This window comes from Drosophila innubila (assembly GCF_004354385.1).
Source record: "Drosophila innubila isolate TH190305 chromosome 2L unlocalized genomic scaffold, UK_Dinn_1.0 4_B_2L, whole genome shotgun sequence".
Lineage (NCBI taxonomy): Eukaryota > Metazoa > Arthropoda > Insecta > Diptera > Drosophilidae > Drosophila > Drosophila innubila.
This window is the reverse complement of record NW_022995372.1, coordinates 17,848,058-17,867,015: the sequence shown is the minus strand read 5'-3', so window position 1 is coordinate 17,867,015 and position 18,958 is coordinate 17,848,058. Positions and strand designations below refer to the sequence as shown.

Sequence of the window (18,958 nt, the reverse complement as noted above, 5' to 3'; positions counted from 1 at the left end):
CTTATTTTGAAATCGAAACCCAGTTGAGCAACAATGTTGCCCTTGCTCATAAACCACATTTACCCTGAACAGACTCTGAACCCTTTTTATGTGTGCATTCCAAAACACATCCCGGGCAATATACACAACTTTAGAGTTGGGCCCTATTTAAAAATGACCAGAAAAAAGGCTCGTAAAACAGGCACGCTCTGCAATCATTAAAAACAACATCCAAAATACTCGTAAAAGCTAGACCTCCCCTCTACCCTATACCCCACCCAAAATACGATATGCATGTGGCACCTATTAATGGCTACTTATGCACTACAAGTGTTGTCCCCTGCTCCATGAGCCCCGGCTCCCACCAATTCGTGACAACAAAGTGATGCGTAACACGTCAGTAACCTAAAAGGCAGCTTCAGATCTCGTCGAGTGGTACGACTAGTTCATCAATATGTCGCCGCCATGTCAAGCCCTGTACGGGCATTACTTATACTCGTACGTATTTATTTCATTGCGTTATAGCGCACACCCAGATCCAGGCAGCAGATTCACATCATCATCATCATCATCATCTTTATCATCGCTGCATATTTTGCCTGCTTGTCTGCTGCATTTTTGGACACGACGACCACTTGCTGAAATTTCATTATGTGCGTGATTTATAAATAAGCGACCTGGTGTGCGCCCCGATCGCGACTCTTGCTGATAGAGATGGGTGCGTGTCAGGCGATTCAACACGAATTCGGTTTAGGATGAATATATACTATATTTAGTGCAATATATTAGACAAATGCAATACAGTCACTTTGGTGCAATACTGTATTTTGTTTCAACATCCTTTTTTTTTTAATTATACATCCATTTGTTCATTTTTGCTTATTTTCTGAACATACTGGGCTGTGAGAATGGGCATAGCAGACGTTTTATTTATAAGTACAACACGCTCTCAACTCTAGTTGATGTTGTTTGTTGTTGTTGTCCCGAGCATCATCGCCGGCAACGACCCACGCACTTTGACGGCGCTACAACACAGCTTGCATGTTGACTACCCCTCTCCGTGCTGTTGTTGATGTTGTTGTAGTTCATTTCGTATTAATCATAAAATTGTATTATTAACATGTTTATTTTTCGGTCTTCAAGTTTCGATTACAAGCATTCCACTGTTTATTGTGACTCTGTGTTTGTGTCTGTGTGTGTGCTTGAGTGTAAAGTGCCTTGGGAACGCATCTTTGTTGTGCAGTGTAACGAAAGTGAGCCACTTTCTAACACTGTAAGCAAACGGTCCATTCACACTGGAAATTGTCTTTTATGCCTTGTCCGTTAATTGGGTTACTCTCAATCTCACAGTTGCAACTACCAAATGGTTAAAAATGTCGCATAGAATACGTGGGATGAAGACGTTGGAAGGAGTATTATGACAGCAGTAAATATTACGACTACCAAGTGAATAAAAAGAGAAGGTTTAGCTCGGGGAAAGGAATAACTAGAGTTTATGATCACTTAAAAATTTATAAGAAATGCGGATTAATAAGGACATGCGTTTTTATTTAATTAAGATTAGAATCTAAGGAAATATATCGGAATACGTCCTGATTTTAGCTAAACTAAAAGTTCGGAAGAGTCACCAGCGTTCCTATTAGTATAGTTCTTAATAAATAAATGTCTTATAGACGACAGCACTTGTTTGAAATCCAGTGGTAAGAATTAGTTAAAGGTCATTCGTCTAACTGAGCTATATGCCCTCAAACTAAACGGGTTTCCTATTCATCGTATATCTAATATCGTCTAATAAATATTTAAAAGCGCGCGCACACACAACCATATAATTAACGTCATGTCTGGCCGTAAAGCAAATGATTAACGTCGTCTTAACAATAGATCCAATGCAAATAAAGCTGAGGGACCAATGATTATTGTTACTCGTATGAGCTGGGTTTTAGTCTAGGATTGATTATTAATAACAAACTTTAAGATTCTTGTTGTTTGCTATTTTCTGTATTTAAGCATTCGATTTTCGGTTTTATGAATAAATTAATTTAAATTAAGCAATATGACAACTAACTAGAGTATCTAATATTACACGATATTACGTCTTAAGCGTATTTTATGATAGCTTTTAAGCATTTTAACGGCATAGACCAAAATATTTTTTATCTGATCTGGCATATTTTTGAACATTAACATATTAATTAATTAAAAAGCCTTTTGTTCTGAGCCGCCTTAAAATAAAAAACGGTAGCAACTCTTAATTAAACCGTTTACTGTTTGTCATTGAAGATGATCTTCATCTTTGTCATATCTCCAGTAGTCGCTTTTATGAATTCGCCACAGCTGTAAGTACTTTCATTAGATTGTTTCGTCTGACTTTTTAAGGGTTTAACTCAACTATTTATTCTTTGTTGTTGTTGTTGATGAGTGGACACAAAATGATATATGGGGGCCTTCTGAAGTAGGCTAGGTTCCACATTAGCATAGGCTTACTTCAAAATCTTTGGATGAGTTTAAAGTGTGTGAGCGCCAAGGTTGCTGTGGAAAATGAGTGACGATATACTTAGATACTCGAGAAATGAGGAATAGAAGTATCTATTATACTGAAGACTAGATAACTACCTATGGATATTTGTGTATGTGCCTGTAGGGAATATAAGCTTAGCTCATCTATTTGTAATAGGGAGGAATTTTAAATTATCTAACCTTAACTCACAACTTTATTGTTATATTATTCTCTTTATATTCTGATTCAATTAAATTAGTATTGAATCAATATCAAAGGCACGATTCAATAAATGGCCTTTGTGCCAAAAACCTACATTTTTTTTTTAAGATTTTAATGATCCTCATCGATTAGAAGTTTCAATATTATCAACATTCGTATAACCGTATCAAGTAGTATGCAGGTCTTTGGTCTCATAAGTGCTACACAGCTCATTGGACATGTTTTAGACCCTATAAAACCCATTACCTCACGCTTACCATCCTCGAAGTCTAACCACAAGCTCACTTTTCTATTATGGCAACATTAAGCACACCACGCAATTTTGCAGCACCTAGTGAGTCTACGGATTTAGACCGCAACATAAAACCACGGAATTTATGCCGACAACTGTGCGAAAACCTAAATGAAAAGTGAAGTTGATGATGGGGCGTCATAAAAAGGCAAAACAGCAGCGAGACGACATTACTTCGAGCAGATGATTGGCGTCTTGGGCTGCTTGGGATAGTTGGGTTGCTCCTGGCACTTGATGATGACAACGCTGACGTCGTCATTAACATCCAGCATTGTGACAGGGGGTGCTGTTGGAGTCGGAGACTGTGCGTCGCCACCAGCGCCATTTGTCTTCAAGCGCACCACATGGACCAGCTTTGTGGTAGCCGCCACTGCATCAGCCACTGCACTGACCTTCCCATTCGCATTGGCATTGGGCAACGTGCTGATGGGCTTCTGCAGCAGCTGATTGGACGAATCCAGGCGTTGCGATAGCGAAGTGTGACGATTGTTAACCGACTGTGGGAAGAGAGTAAAAGGTAAAAGTTAACTTGAAAGCAGTGACAAGACTTAACAATATCTTTAGACCGGTGAAAGATGAGCGGAACTACCACTTTCAGTGACTATACTTGTGGAAAAGGTGAAGTAAAGTAAAGTAAATAAAAACAAGTGGCAAAGGCTATAGTCGAGATCACGACCATAGGATACCCGTTACTCATTTCAACATAAATAAAAGTACTTTAAAGAAATTACTACCTAATAACAACTGCAGTCTTTTAGGAGATTGTATCGAAATAATAACTTTATTAATAATTTTGGTTAGCTATTACTCCCTTTCTACTTGTCCGATCTTGCTGCGGTTAAGTGAGGCTATAGATAATTTTAATAAATAACGTTAATTGCCATAAAAACTGTATTATCTTAAAAACTGTGGGTGTGATGGTTTTTCGCGATTTTCGGGGGCGGAGAGGGGGTGGCTTAATTTTAAAACAAACTTGATCTGCGTGGGGTCTATAGAACTCTGTGTGCTAAATTTGGTTACTCTATCTCGTTTAGTCTCTGAGATCCTTTTTTTATACAGACGAACAAACGGCTTTTCGCGATTGGCGGGGTCGTAAGGGGGCGTGTCAAAAATTTAAAACAAACTTGACCTGCTAGTCTGTGGGTGAAAGTTTGGTATCTCTATCTCTTATAGTCTCTCAGATCTAGGCGCTCACACGGACGGACAGACATACATGGCCATACATTCCAACGAACACAATATACCCTTTTACTTATTTTTGTAAGTAACGGTTATAATAAAACAATACAGAAGTACAATTTACAGGCTTTAAGGTTAGTATAGTTCTACAGACGGACAGTCAAATATAAGAAGAGACGGACATGGCTGTTTCTATTTTATATGTATATATAGAGTAGCCTCCTACTGCCTGTTACGAACTTTTCAAGTCACCAAAATAAAAGGAACTCTGTACTTCTTAAGTACATAATGTAAAAATAAGCTTTTGAAGAACATAGAGTTTCTCCTAGAGCCGATTGATTCTTACCGTATTGTTGTTGTTATTCATGCGTCCACGAATGTTATACAAGCCATAGACCAAGGGATTCATGCATGAGTTGGTCGAGGCAAATATAAAGAGAGCCTTGCGAACTAATGAATTCACCTTAGCAACGGATGACTTATCCAAGGAGTACCACATACATATGAAGTAGTACGGAGTCCAACAGATGATAAACACAATCACAATGGATATGGTCATCTTTAGGGTGCGTTTCTTGGCCCGACTGAGCACATCATCGTTGGATCGACGAAAGCGTTCGGCCATAACATCCTTGAGAACACGCTGATTCTTTCGATAGATCTCCAGATAGATGGCGCCATAGCAGTAGATGAAGGCGATCAAGGGAAATGCGTACATGGCACACATAGTCGCGAACTGATACAGCCAGTTTTGGAATTCGTCCACAAACGAATGAAAGTTGACACATTGAAAGTAGCCTGTGACGTACGGATGCTCCTCGAGATGGAAGAGAAAGGCCTGTTTTAAAAGAAGTGGTGACATTAATTGGCTCGGCTACTGTGCCGGAAAATCAACCACATCAACCCACCTGTGGAATGCTGCATATGACGGAGCCTAGCCAGGCACAGGCCAACATGATGCGACCGCGATTGTGGGATCGTTGTAGGGGCTTCAGTATAGCATAATATCTGCAGATACATAGAGGAGCAGGGAAATGTTAGTCAAACGAATGACAGTTTCTGTTTTGTGTATGTATGTATGTATGTATGTATGTGTGTGTCGCCTTATCTCAGCTATCAATTTGGTCCATTAGCGACATCGACGTCAACGACTCACCTGTCCAGCGATATGCACACCATGACAAAGCTCGACAAGTACAGCCCGAATACGCGAAAGAAACTCATGAGACGGCACATTAGATCCGTGGAACGCCACTGCACCGTCCAGGCCCACGCAATCTCGAGCGGCATCAGAAGAAACGTCACCATTAGATCCGCAATGGCCAAATGCATTAGCATGACGTCAATACGCAAGGGACCCCGCAAACGACGCTTAGTCAACAGATAGAGCACTGTGCTGTTGCCAATTGTTGAGATCACAAAGAGTATGCTGCGAATGGAAAAGGTCGTAGCGATTAAACGGATAGCTGAAGAAACGACACAACGGATAGCGGAAACGGGGTAGTGAGTGGAACAGAGAGGGGGAACATTCGATTCGTGGTGCGTGGGTTACGTAAGTTTGATAAGTGGGTCATGCAATTGAACGGCGGATCATTGAATTGAATTGTGGTTGCCAAACTCTTAAGAGCCCCAATAAAGATCAGGGAAGTGGGTTTTATGGATCTGAATGAATTCAAAGGATATCATAAAGTTGTCCAAATATCCGTCGACTCAAAGCAAGACGATAATTGAGTCAAACCATTTGCAGACAGATTAAATAACAAATGTTCACAGACTCCCTTAAGATATTACTTTAAAAAAAAAAACCGATATATTAAGTAAATTGATTACTATTATTTGATTTATGTTAAAAAACTAAATACATGCATACGTACATATCTGCTAATACATTCCAAAATTAATCCAAATTGGACAAAAATTTGGACTTGCAAAGTAGCAAGATCTTACCAACTTCAGACTGTCAAAACTTTATCCAACCTTAACCGATTTTCAAACAGAATGTAACTTTGATCATGATTTGGTCTCTTAGTTCATTTGCTTTCAAATTTAATATATTTTGTTGAACAAATTTTCCTCTCTAGATCTGGGCATCGATTTTAATACCCAAGCGTCTCCCCTTTGGAATTAAAAACAATATACCCTTTTACTAATTTTTTTAAGTAACGGGTATAAATACTTAATATTTAAGTTTTAATGCTCAAGTTTTCACTTTTAATCGACTTTTTATATCATAATCAGTATAAAACAACACTTTAAATTTGATTCTGAGACGTTTAATTTTTTTGTAAAAAATCATGGCAAATTGGACAAAAATTCTTACTTGTAAAATTGATAAGTTAAAGGTTCGATCAACTTCAAACTTTCATAACTTTATCAAAAATCAACCGATTTTCAAGCGAAATTTCATTTGGATCCTGGATTGACCTTAATCTCTTACCAACATAGTTGTTACGAGACGTAACGAAACCGATATTTGTTTTGGTTTGATTCCCTGACTATGGGTAATCTATAAAAGGCCAATGAATTGATTAAAATAAATGTATACTGTTGTGACTGCACTGATAATAAAATATATATAAAAATAAAAATAATAGACAATTCCTCAAGTTTCTTACTACTTTCAGAATATTTAACGAAAATGCTTATTCGTATTTTCGGTATGTTCACGTAGGCATTTAATTAATTGCTAGACATATAAATTTCATTATTGCTTATTTCTACAAATCTCTTAGTCAGATTTTTTGAGCAGCAATCAGTCAAAAAAATCTCTGTAAATTTCGAATCACTCTATTAAAGTGAACCCTACGCTGAACCAGAGCGTTCAAATTCCAAATGAAAATTATTAAATCTCAGACATATAGACATGGAAACGACATGATTTATACATTTTTATAACCACATCTACAGCAACATCTACACCTACACGTACCGAATGACTGATAAGTTTAGAAAAATGCATAGACAATCGGCAGTTATCAGTGTGAATGCCAAAGTACAACAACGCGGGCTACGAAATATATGTGTGGGTGATCTCAGTTGGTCGACGGAGTAGGAAGTTAACTTGCACATCACCAATAACCAATACATACAGAAATATAAATAAATATCTATATAGTGCTTATTGGGATTTCTCTCACTCACCTGTAGACTGTGATGGATAGAAGATGGCCCTCATTGAAGATCATATCCTTAGAAGGATGCATTGTGCCATTGGTATTGTTCACATTTGACCAATCATTTAGAATACGATGATCGGTTTCCACCTCATTCACTTCACCGGCCTGGGCCATATTTACATTTAACACTGTAGTTTTCAACACTATCTGCTTTTTTTGCACGCTCCAGGCAAATGAAATTAATCAAATTGATAGGTTTAAAGCCTGTTATTTAAAGGCCCTTCACTGTAGGTCGTTGAAGTCTCCTATAAGTTAGTTTAATTAAATATTATGAAACTAAATTAATTCATTATTTAATTGTACATTTTTCTTATTTAGGCCAAGAAAAGGAAATAATTAATAACAAGCATTTGTATATATTTGTTTTGATTTAAATTTAATTCTATGCTAATTTTAAACTGTTGTAGAAGGCACTTTTTAAAACTGTTACACATTTTTAAACGTCACTTCAATATTATGTATATGGAATGATACTACTTATATTACTAATCTACCTGTTGCTAAGTTAACATGTTCCACTCGTTGTTGTACTGATGTAATCTGAACCATCTCGGTTTACTACAACTTATACCTACCATAGGTGTACCCAGTTGAAAACTGAATTAATTTTAAACTTCAAATAACTTTCTTAATATTAGTGATTTTTTCAGCTTTTGAAGTTAGTAATTATTTAATGACTTTTGCCAGAAACAGGAATAATTAATCTGTTCAATGTATAATATGCATTGAATATTTATTGTCATGTTAACATATTTAATGCAAATTCCATGACTTTTTTCTCCGTTTGAGCATTACATTTGACTTTAATTTGAGGGCCTGTCAATTAAAACGCGCATAGAACCAGACGATTTTACTTAGAATTGGTCGATTAGCAAATACCCTGTACCCAGATGATTTAGATGATTGAGGTTAATCTTAAATGTCTAGTGAAGGTCCCTAACTAAAGGATTATTTGGCTTGAAATGCACAGAACTTAATGTCAAATTCATAAAGATCTCTATCCTTACTCCTGTATAAAAACAGAGCCTTAGAACTAGATCTCTGAACTGTAAATGACTCTTTTTGCGTGATTTACACAAAGTTATACTACTCGTATTAATTTCTCTAGGGTATTAAAGCTTCTACACTTGACTGAAAGCGATTATTCAATAGGTATACAAAGGTACACTCGTAATACACGTTAATATAACATATGTATACTTGTTTTTATTATTTGCGTTTTAAAAAATTTTCATTGTTTTTCATGCCTCTTGACTGCCAACCTTGTATGATAATAACTAAAACAGAATCAGGAGCTGCACTTCACTTAAGTATATTTCGTCCTGAAAAAGGGCTTCTCTCAACTATTTCACCATTTCTCGTAAATATGACTCTCTCAATTAATTCATCACTTGATTAATTATTGTCACTCAAATGATTGCCTGAATATAAGTTCACGAACATTTTTTATTATTGATTTGATTTTAAGTAACATTTCAAATATTTGTAGCGTTTTTGGCCTTGAACTAATTTTCACTATCCCATATAATAGAAATATTTTCAATGTGATAATAAAAATATTACTTATGCTGCGTAAACTCTTTCAAATAAGTAAAGTAATTAAGTATGCTCTCATCTCATCTGTTCTCAGTCATTGAGTAGCTTATTAATCGTTTAATCAATTGCGCTCAATGGGACAGATGTTCGCTCAATTGAAAACCAGCAACAACAATTATAGATAATGATTATTGTTGGACAACACCAAAACATATGACTCTCAGTGCATTAATCCTTGAGCGTATTCGTTAAGAAAATTCTGTAGTACACAAATTAATTGTTTATTTACTTAATCATATATGTAGTGTTTGTTGGCTTTTGAACTTTTTATTTCCATTTTTCTTTTAAAAATTAGAAGCAGATACAAAAAAAATGCGACTGAGTGGAAATCGGGGGGCTCGCCGCTTGAAATCAAACAATTGAAGTATGTAAGGGAATTTTTAGTTTAGAACTATTAATTTAAATAGCGAAAAAAAGAGGCACTACGCCTTTCAACCTTTCCACCTTTCCAATCAATTTACTACATATTGAAGAACTATTGTAGGCGTAATCACTGATTATGTCTATACAACACTTGGTTTGCCTTTATACTCCTGTTATTCATTTGACGGCTCTTAATGTTTTTTATTTCCGTTTTGTTTTGCGCTTTCTAAACACGCGCGCGCACCGTGTACAATAATATAGAATATATATATGTGTTATTACTTGTATGTGTATACTCGTAAATTGAATTATTTGCACGCCTCCGCACCAACACCAGAAAAACGGTTCACATTCAGAACGAAATTCGATTAGTTTTCAACACCGTGAGGTTCACTATCGATATCGATATTACATTTATCTCGGACGCTGTAATTAGCTGAACGCGATCTCATTAAGTATTTGCACCGTGCGGCGTACAGGAACTGACTGAAACGTTAGGACGGCAGCTGCTTCTGAGGCAGCTGGGGCTGCCGTAAAATCGAAATCTCGACAACAACTGATAATCTTATAAAAAAAAAAAAGTGCGACGTAGCCGGCGAATCTCCCGTTGTTATTCTAGATGTAGTTGGCAACGCAGACCGAGCAGCCGGCCCGCATTGATAACAGCAGACGACCCCAAAATGGCACACATGTGTTTGTGGAGCCCGCCCGCATAAAATTTAATTTATTAGACCCTGTAATTAAAAAGTCCAAAGTGTCTATAAATGTACGTATATTAATTTTTGACCAGCATCAACAGTCGAGTCGAAATAGTCCTGTCCCTCTAAATCCGTATGATCACCTAGATGTCAGACAAGCCAAAGAAACCACAAAATTACTGTGATAACTTAAAATATACAAATTTTTTTATTTCGGAAAAATTCCATTGCGCTCGTATGATAATTAATAAAAATGTTAATCATGATATCTATTAAGTGCACAGTGGTAGGCTACAATATCAGAACTTGAAAGGGTGAATTGCAGCTCTGTAAACAAAATTGCACGATGTAGTCCCATTGACTAAGTGAATAGTGTACAGAAATTTTCTCCTGGCGTTCCTGTGTTCAAGTCCCGCCTCGGAATTTTCCGAATTTTATATTTTTATTTTAAAAATATTTGTATTATTATTTATAATTTGTTGTTCTTATTTTGTACAGCATAATACAGGGTCTCTCACAGTCAAGTTTGCCCAACTTTAGCCATTCTTTCTATCCATTGCGTATTCAGCTGCCTGTGTGCAATTCAAAGTTCACCGGCGTCTGTCTATCGGTTTGTCTGACTCCCGATCACCGAAACGTTTCTTTGCACTGTTATCAACGATTGTGTCAGTCGAGAGCATGTCTCAAATAATACCTATTACGTTATCATCGGTTGCTGTGTCTGACAGCGGCACGTCTTGACTTTGCCTCCAAGTTACGAATAATATGAGCACAGATACTAGTTCCTTTTAGTCAAATTTTTTAAACACTGAGTAGTTTATCCTTTTCCGAAAACACTTGTGATATCTTCGACAGCCCGTTGGTGTCTGTTTCGAACCGCAATTCTGTATATTTCAAGGCTGACCATATTTGTTCTATACACCTAAATGCCGAGACGCAATTTGCCAACATTCCAGTCATGTAATGACCGCAAATGGGTTTCAACAAAAGGATTTCAAGTTCATGTTCATATTCATGACAGGCCAAAGCCCGCTTTTGTATGCTACGATATGTGTGATTGTGTACGGATATCCATATGCGTGTGTGACCTGTTATCAAGATGCACTTGTGCTGATAAGGTGGCATTTTGTCGATTTTAATGAGGGAGCTTGTGGCGTATTAATGCTTCGTAGAATATTAAATTAACCATTAAATCTATACATTTACAAACTTTTTACTTAAGCAAAACAAATGCAAAAGTCTACAAATTTTGTCACATTAAATTAAAAGTTAGAGGTTTTTATTGATGATGCCTAAAATTATGCAATATTTTAAATATTTAAAATAAAATAGATCAATTGTTTACAACCAATGCAATTTTAATTGAACTCAGTTGCACTAGTAATTAATAAATTTATATTTTATTTAAGTAATAATAGTTATAATACAAATTACGAATATAAAATATAAACCAATTAAGTTAATTTATTTTTTAAATACACTGCAATATAAAAACACTTTTACATTTTAAGTTTTTTTAATTTCCACAAAATTAAATGTCAAATGTATAATTTTAAACTTAAGCAAAAATAATACTTTTACTTTTATGTGGCAACGCCATGCCACTCAGTATAAAGATAATATTGACACCTATCGATTAACAGATTTCGATCAAGTTGCCTATCGTTTTACGTTTCACGTGTTGAAGTTGCTAGCAATAATTGTTATTTTATGAAAAATAAGTGAAAACTGACAAGAAATGATACGCAAATCGAAAAAGCAGCCACAGACGGTTGCCGAGAAAGTCAGCAAATTGCTTGCGCATCCCAATGATAGCGAGAGTGAAGATGGGTCCGACATTGATGTGTCAACCGCAGCGCGCGTTGTGGAATTTGAGGATGAATACGATTTACCCGATGCACGCAGCACAGATTTCCGAAAGCGAAATGTGAAGTTACTGTCGGAACAGAGCGATCGGTATAAAGGTAAAATCACGAGTCGCAAGGAATTTGAAGAGGAGAATGAGAGCGATGATGATGACGAAAGTGATGAGGAGCTGCCCTATGAAGAGAGCGACAGTGACGAGGGAGAATCTGCGACTATGCAGGCATTTAGTAATAAGTTAAAGGCAGCGAAATCAGCTGAGGATGATGAAAGCGATGCCGATGATCTAAAGAAGGAAGAAATCGATGATGAAATCGATGAAGAGGAGGACGACGACGAAGACGATGACGACGACGAAGATGACCAGGAAAATGACTCCGAGGATGCTGACTCTGATGACGATATTATGGACAGCACCGAAATCATGTCTAAAACAAACCAGCAAGCTGAGATACAAAAGGGCATATGCGTGCAGAACCAACTACGTATTTGGGAGCGGCTTTTGGAGCTGCGCATTAACACACAAAAGGTAACCAGCAAGGTGAATCTTCTGCCCCCCCCGGAAACACTCCAAACTGCCAACGAGAATAATGAGGAACTGCAAGCGGTACTCAGAGAAGCCCAGGAGCGCAGCTCGAAGCTCTTGCAACAGCTACTGGCCTTGCAGGCGGCGCTTACACAACAAAACAGCGAACTGCGTCAGTCTGTGAAACGCAAACAGCCCACGGATGAGAGCACGGAGCCAGCCAGCAAACGATATGCGAATGCGTTGCAGAGCAATTTTGAGAACATGATCAGCTACCGCAACGAGGTGCTACTCAAGTGGGACGATCGCACCAAGCTGCTCACACCAGGAGCCGGCCTCAAACGCAAGTCGGTACAGGAGGATTACGACGTTATCAAGAAGATTGACAGTGCGCTGGCCAATCGTCAAGCGCTTGTGGAGAAATCACAGACACTGAAAAATAATCAGCACCAGCGGGAGGAGAAGGATGATGCCGATTTGACGGACCAAAACCAACGACAGCCATACATTTACGATGACAGCGACTTTTATCATCAGCAGCTACGGGAACTCATCGAGTACAAGGCCAACACGACATCCAACATGAGCGATATAACCAAACAGTTCGTGGAGCTGCAAAAGCTGCGACAGAAAATGAAAAAGAAGGTGGATACAAGGGCCAGCAAAGGCAGAAAACTGCGGTTAGTTTGTCTCAATTTCAAAATTGAATCATTTAATAAAACGTCTCTTTGTTTCCGGCAGCTATGTGGTGCACAACAAGCTTATCAATTTCATGGCACCCAACGAGGCCAGCGACTGGACAGAGGCGTCCAAAACGGAACTATATAAATCCCTATTTGTTTAGTTCTAAAATATTGTAAATGCTGCAAATAGTTGTTTTTTTAGCTTATTACAGCTTTAATTTATAGCGAATAAAAACTGATTAATTAATTTGAAATTCCGTTTAAGCAACCCTCTTGGTTTAGCTCAGAGTCTTGTCTGGAATACAATAAAAATTTGTTTTTATTTCAACTTATTTATATGCAGTGCAAAAGACATAAGGATTTGTATTTGTAATCATATCGAATTTTATTTTACTTCATATGTTTGTTTACTTTTAACTGCTAAATTTGTATGTTCAACATTTGCTTCGTTTATTATTTGATTTATATTATTTAGTAACTGGGTGCTTTATGCAAAAAACGAACGGTCAAATTGCATAACAATATGGCTTTAAAATAACCGTTTCAACTTTTTCCCATTACCGTTTCGCTTGCGGTTGGCAACTTGTGTTTTGTTGTATTTTTGAGGGGGGGAAATCGCATATTGATATTATGTAGTTGTTTATTTTTGTTGTTGTTGTTCCAAGTTGCTTTGATGTTTATTAGATACATATTTATATAATTTGTTAATATATTAAACTAATTTTCCAGTGATGCACGAACATACTTGACTTGGTATTCGTTTAAATTACTTTTTCTAGTTTCGTATTTTCTTATTTGCATTTATAAAATTATTATTCTTTATGTGATTTAGTATGCTTCGTCGTCTAAGTCATTGTTAGTTAATATTTAATTGCAATAAATAAGATAAGATAAAGCAAATACTTGCTAATTAGCTTTGGAAATACACACATTTTAAGACGACAATAATACACCAAATCTTAGACATATTTCATTAAAATTCAAAAATAATATTCTTGTCAAATCGTAAGTATAATAAATAATAAACGCTAATTAAAATATCCAAAAGGTGATGTATTAAAAATACAAGAAAATTTTCGAGCACATTTCTATAAAATAATTGTCATTATAAGTTTTTAAAAAAGGTATTGCCGATTTAAGGCCATTTTGGATACAAAAGGTGTGTTAATGGAAAGGGGTTCGCAGGGGGGGTAGTAGTGGTGAGGGTGTATACATTGTCAAGCTCTCATTAAAAATTAATTAACAATTAGCAGAAAATATGGAGCACATAATATTAATGAATTGTTGTTTTATATATATTGCACTTAAATGCTACAAAAGTACCACACGACAATTTTGAAATGACAAATAAATACTGGGCGTTTTGACTCAAGGGTAATACCAAAAGTTAATTACATAGATATACATATAAATACATATAGATGAAGGTGTATTTGGGATGTGGGGATGTGAAGGTGTCCGTGAGTTTTTGCGTTGTGTTTCGTTTTGTATTTTGCGTTTTGTTTTGTATACAAACTACCAAATGTAAAGATTATAAAAAATGCAATGTGTCGTCTGCTCATTAATTTGCCTAATTGTTAATGGAATTCTTCAGCAACAGGGGCAGCCCAGTTTTAGTTTTTGATTTGGAAACAAGTATGGTGGCGGTTTTGGTGCCAGCAGCAGCATCAGCAGCAGCAGCGCCACTGGAGGAAGCTGCATTAGCGGCAGGGGTGCTGCACCGCGGCACAGCCTGCAACTGTCTCTGATGAAGCTCCTGGAGTAGCGCTGAATGTTTATCCAGTGCCTGCAGCTGTGCTGTGTTCTGTGTCTCGTAGAGCGACGACTGCAGCTGAGTATGGATGGAGGTGACATTGGAGAGCGTGCTCTCGGCATCAGCCGTTAGAATATTGCTTAAATAACGTTTGCTAGTTGTGGTTGTCGATGATGTCGTTGTAGTGGTTGCCATTGTAGTCTGTTCCTGCGCTGAAACCTGCTAAAAACCAATCGTATTAATATTCATATTGTACGCGTCATTGATTTCTCTTGTTAAACCTTTCTGTGTACACCCAACTCTGTGTCTCAAGTGCACTTGGCGGGATGTATAACATTCTCCATATCCTTTTGCACCGCGTACAATTCTGATAGACTCTTGGCAAACAGCACATTCAGTTCACTCATTTTGGCCAGCTTAATTAAATTCAACAAATAAGTGATGTTTTAGTTTAGAATTCATGTAATACTCACTGTTTGGTCATTGCACTTGTCACGCAAATTCATATTGGCCGTTTTAAGCTCTAATTCATGTTGCAGCAGCTCCGCTTGCAGCGTCTCAGTGCGCGCCTTGAGTGCGGCCACCTCACGACGCAGCTCATCCTCAGTAGCACCTCCTGCAGCGGCGGCGCCTCCAGCACCTACACGCAACAGTTCCATTTCACGCTTGAGACGTATGTTCTCCTCCTTGTAGGTATGCAACTGGCGTTTCCACTCGTCTACATTGGCTGTAGACTCCTGTCAAGCGGAAAGTATTTGGAAAATGAATAAAACAATCATAATAAATTATTATAGGTATGACAACTTGTTTAATTGACGCACCTGCAAAGCGCTTGTCAGGCGTATGTTATTGTTCTTCAAAGTGGCCAACTCGATTTCCCACTTTTTGGCATTAGCGCAGCTACAAAGATAAATAATAATCTTGTGATTAATAGGTTTGTAGGGTAAAACACAAATTTTCCATTGCAGAGTTATTCATTTGTTGTTTAACTGAGAGATCTTTTAATTTTTTATTTTTTTTTAAATTGAAAATTTAATACAGGTCTATTTAAGGGTATTAAATATTTAGCACGCTTGAGATATTATATCATTATTGTTATATTATTATTATTTATAAAATGTTTCAGTTTTTCCGAGTTTCAAGAGTAGCTTACCTTTGCGCTAGGGCCATTTTCAGACGTTCGTTTTCGTATTTGAGCTGTTGCTCTGCCGTAGCGCCCGCACCTGGACCAGTGTGCATGCCCACAATGCTGCCACCGGAGGAGATTGTAATGCCAGCACCGCCACCGGCTGCTGTGCCACCGCTCATGCCCATCGATGGCTGTGGCGAAGGCGTGGCCGAGCCGATATCCTGCTTGACATCGCAAGTGCTTAGCAGCTTATGCGAGGGACTATCGGGATTGGCATTCTGTGTGTTGGTATTACTTAAATTCGGCGGTTCAACAGTGTGGGGATCTATGGCGGTATTATCATTCTGCATGGCGCCCACAGCACGTCCTGAAATTGGTGATGTATTCGCCGATGTTGTGGGCGTTACCGCATTCGAGCCATTTGCAGATTTCATGGCATTTTTGGTGGCCTCCTTTACCTCCTGAAACTTTTCCACAAACTAAGAATACAAGATGGTTAGATTTACATATATGTAGAGATTAGAGAGGGAACATTCTTGTATACACACCTTTGTCAGCTCCGCTTCCGAGGAGAAGCCCAGTCCATAAACGGTATTGGCGCGCACATCGCTCCATTGTCCAAACTTTTGTGAAGTTTGTGTAAATGTCATACTTGGTGTAATCGTTGAATTGATGACCGCCTTGGTCCCCTCCACACTGATGATGCGATACAAATTCCGTGAGCTATCATAGAAGAAGCTTACGTTGACCGCCTTCATGCTGGCTGTGATCCATGTGCGTTTCGTTTTCGGATCAATATGAAATACATGCGCCTGGCAAGTGAAAATCGGCTGTTCCCTGTTTTACGAGATTAAACGAAACGAAAGGAAAAGCGGTGGGAAAAGAGAGGAGCATCAGCATCATTGCAGCAACACACACAGGTGATTAATTAAAAATTCCATTTAAATTCTTGCACGTCGACTTAATATTTAATTTGTGAACGTTTTGGCTAAGGGGCAGGAGGGAAGTACAATAAATATGCGACCATGTTTGAAATGACATCTTGAGTCCTTATATGGTACAGTAGTTTCTAGCTCAAGCAACACACATTGGATAATGCTTTAAATACCAATAATAACAACTTAAATAGCTGTGTCACGTTTTAACTAAAAATTAAGTATTATGTTAAACAGATTTCAGTTTACAAATAAGTTGCCTTAGCATTTATTGTGTTGTGTTATTAATTAATTGTTTTGTTAACATCAAATCTGCAATTACTTTTATTTTGTCAAAGCAATTACTATTATTAAATAGAAAATGTTATTTTTTGGTTTTGTCAAAACAATTACTATGATTAAGTAAAATATTAATTAATAGTATATTGTAAGAAATAAACTATTTATTATCGAAAATTACACAAATTTTTGATAATGTATCTTATCACAATAATTTCTGCTAACATAGTTAAATCGGATTCTTTAGATAACACGGTAAATAATTAATTACTATGTCTAATGCCAAGTTAGTTAAATTGTTTAACTATATCATGTTTCAGTAGTCATGACAACGGCAAGAACAACAAATATGTTGCGGGTTTAAAAGCCTTAGTGAAAATAGATATTTGTTATTGTTGTTTTTGTTGTTATTGATATTGTCGGCACCATGTCATTGGCACTGTTGTTCTTGGTGGTGTTGAGTTTGTGGTAAGGGGGGCGGAGCAGTGAAAGGGGGGCTGCCTTGGCGACTAAATTGCATTATGCGCTTAAGTGTTTTGTAGCCTCGTTTTGATTTTGCCCAAGTTTACTGCACACACTCACACACACACCTATACACACATAGATACACGCACACCAACACATACACAGATATACACATATAATTGGTATCGACGGGCGGCGTTTGCCAGCCTACACCTACGTATAGCATCAATTCACATTGTATATAGCACATATTTACACCTCTGACGCCGCTCGCTACACACATCCAAGCACAGCAACAACAACACCAACAACAACAACACCAACAGGAGTAGCAAGGAAAACGTCGGCGTCGATTTTTCACACAATTTGAAGTCGTTTTGGAATTCTTTGCACACTTACCCCATTTCGTTTGTTTGGTGCAGCGCTGATTTGGCTTGATCGACAACCCGTGAAACACTATGATAATTGGTTTTTTTTTTTGTAATTATTACACTAAAAAATAAAACACAAACGAAATGATTGCTGTGTGTAAAACTGTAGGCAATGCGGCTAAAACTGTGAGTCGTGACCAGTGTTGCTTACCCTTTAAAAAAAAATATATCTGTTGTTGGCTGAAAAGCATCCAGAAAACAACTGAAATAGTGATGCAATGTAGCTAAAGAACTAGCTATTTTTTTTTTAACAGGGCTACAGTCTTGAATACCAGAAAATTTTACCAATAGTTTGAACGTCTGGCAGCCTTTCCATTTAATGTTCTTAATTTTAAAGCTAGAATTTTAAAACTTTTTGCAAAATGTTAGAGTTTACAGAATTTTCGATCTTTTTTTTAGAATTAAATTTCTAATTTATTTGCGAGCTGTGCGGCTTCCATATTTCTTACCGAAAACCGGTAATCAGTGTGAAACAACATTTCGAAAGAAAGCTATCGCACGTTTGCGTAGAAAAACATAGCTTTGTTGAATATATATTTAAAATAGCCATATTTCCGACTAATAGCAATATATTTTAATTTTTCTGACAGTCGAACTTTAAATATATCTAGAACTAGCTTAAAAAAAGAGCTAAGTTGGCAACTGTGGTGTCATGACACCAAAACTGTAGACAATAATGTTAACACGAATAACAGGATAGTGTGGCAAAAGTCACTGCTAAGTTCATGTTACTGTTAAATTATCGATAATAATAATACAAAATGCTCAAGCTAAGAAGTATTATAATTTATAAAGTGATTTATTTTGTTTAATTTAGAATCAGTTGCTTTTGAACTGTAACATGACTGTAAATAACAGCTGCAACCAATTTAAGTTAATATCGATAGGTATT

At 37.2% G+C, this 18,958-nt stretch overlaps 3 protein-coding genes across 6 annotated transcripts; 1 reads left to right on the top strand and 2 right to left on the bottom strand.

The window, feature by feature from the left end:
* Positions 1-1,449: 1,449 nt before the first annotated feature.
* On the bottom strand, positions 1,450-9,786 carry LOC117780107 (gonadotropin-releasing hormone receptor). 4 transcript variants are annotated; one of them, XM_034616512.1, is made up of 8 exons: positions 9,587-9,786; positions 7,311-7,590; positions 5,326-5,598; positions 5,078-5,177; positions 4,516-5,007; positions 3,165-3,487; positions 2,956-3,097; positions 2,437-2,508 (listed from the first exon to the last, which is right to left on the bottom strand). In XM_034616512.1, the coding sequence occupies exons 2-7, from the start codon at positions 7,457-7,459 to the stop codon at positions 2,980-2,982; spliced, it is 1,455 nt and encodes a 484-aa protein (XP_034472403.1). In that variant the 5' UTR covers positions 7,460-7,590; positions 9,587-9,786; the 3' UTR covers positions 2,437-2,508; positions 2,956-2,979. The 4 variants fall into 4 exon arrangements, with proteins under 4 accessions (XP_034472404.1, XP_034472405.1, XP_034472403.1 ...); XM_034616513.1 differs by lacking the exons at positions 2,437-2,508; positions 2,956-3,097 and adding an exon at positions 1,450-2,313; XM_034616514.1 differs by lacking the exon at positions 2,956-3,097 and having other exon boundaries at positions 2,249-2,508.
* A 1,863-nt stretch (positions 9,787-11,649) lies between these two features.
* LOC117782091 (protein Aatf) lies at positions 11,650-13,328 on the top strand. The gene is made up of 2 exons (XM_034619038.1): positions 11,650-13,071; positions 13,133-13,328. Exons 1-2 carry the CDS (start codon positions 11,741-11,743, stop codon positions 13,233-13,235), a joined length of 1,434 nt encoding a protein of 477 aa, XP_034474929.1. The 5' UTR covers positions 11,650-11,740; the 3' UTR covers positions 13,236-13,328.
* Positions 13,329-13,549: 221 nt separating this feature from the next.
* Positions 13,550-18,211, bottom strand: LOC117782090 (homer protein homolog 1). Its single transcript, XM_034619037.1, is given in 7 exon segments — positions 13,550-15,046; positions 15,109-15,243; positions 15,301-15,564; positions 15,649-15,727; positions 15,981-16,435; positions 16,505-16,793; positions 18,035-18,211. Coding segments are annotated over 7 exon segments (1,629 nt in total). The 5' UTR covers positions 18,040-18,211; the 3' UTR covers positions 13,550-14,644.
* Between the last annotated feature and the right edge of the window lie 747 nt (positions 18,212-18,958).

Excerpts from the sequence above, each read along its gene's own strand:
- LOC117780107 (XM_034616512.1), bottom strand. The coding sequence starts at position 7,459 with ATGGCCCAGGCCGGTGAAGTGAATGAGGTGGAAACCGATCATCGTATT. Across the intron at positions 5,178-5,325 it reads GTGTGCATATCGCTGGACAG|ATATTATGCTATACTGAAGC; the intron begins GTGAGTCGTTGA and ends ATGTATCTGCAG. Across the intron at positions 3,098-3,164 it reads ACGCCAATCATCTGCTCGAA|GTTTTCGCACAGTTGTCGGC; the intron begins GTAATGTCGTCT and ends CTTTTCATTTAG.
- LOC117782091 (XM_034619038.1), top strand. The coding sequence starts at position 11,741 with ATGATACGCAAATCGAAAAAGCAGCCACAGACGGTTGCCGAGAAAGTC. Across the intron at positions 13,072-13,132 it reads AGCAAAGGCAGAAAACTGCG|CTATGTGGTGCACAACAAGC; the intron begins GTTAGTTTGTCT and ends TGTTTCCGGCAG.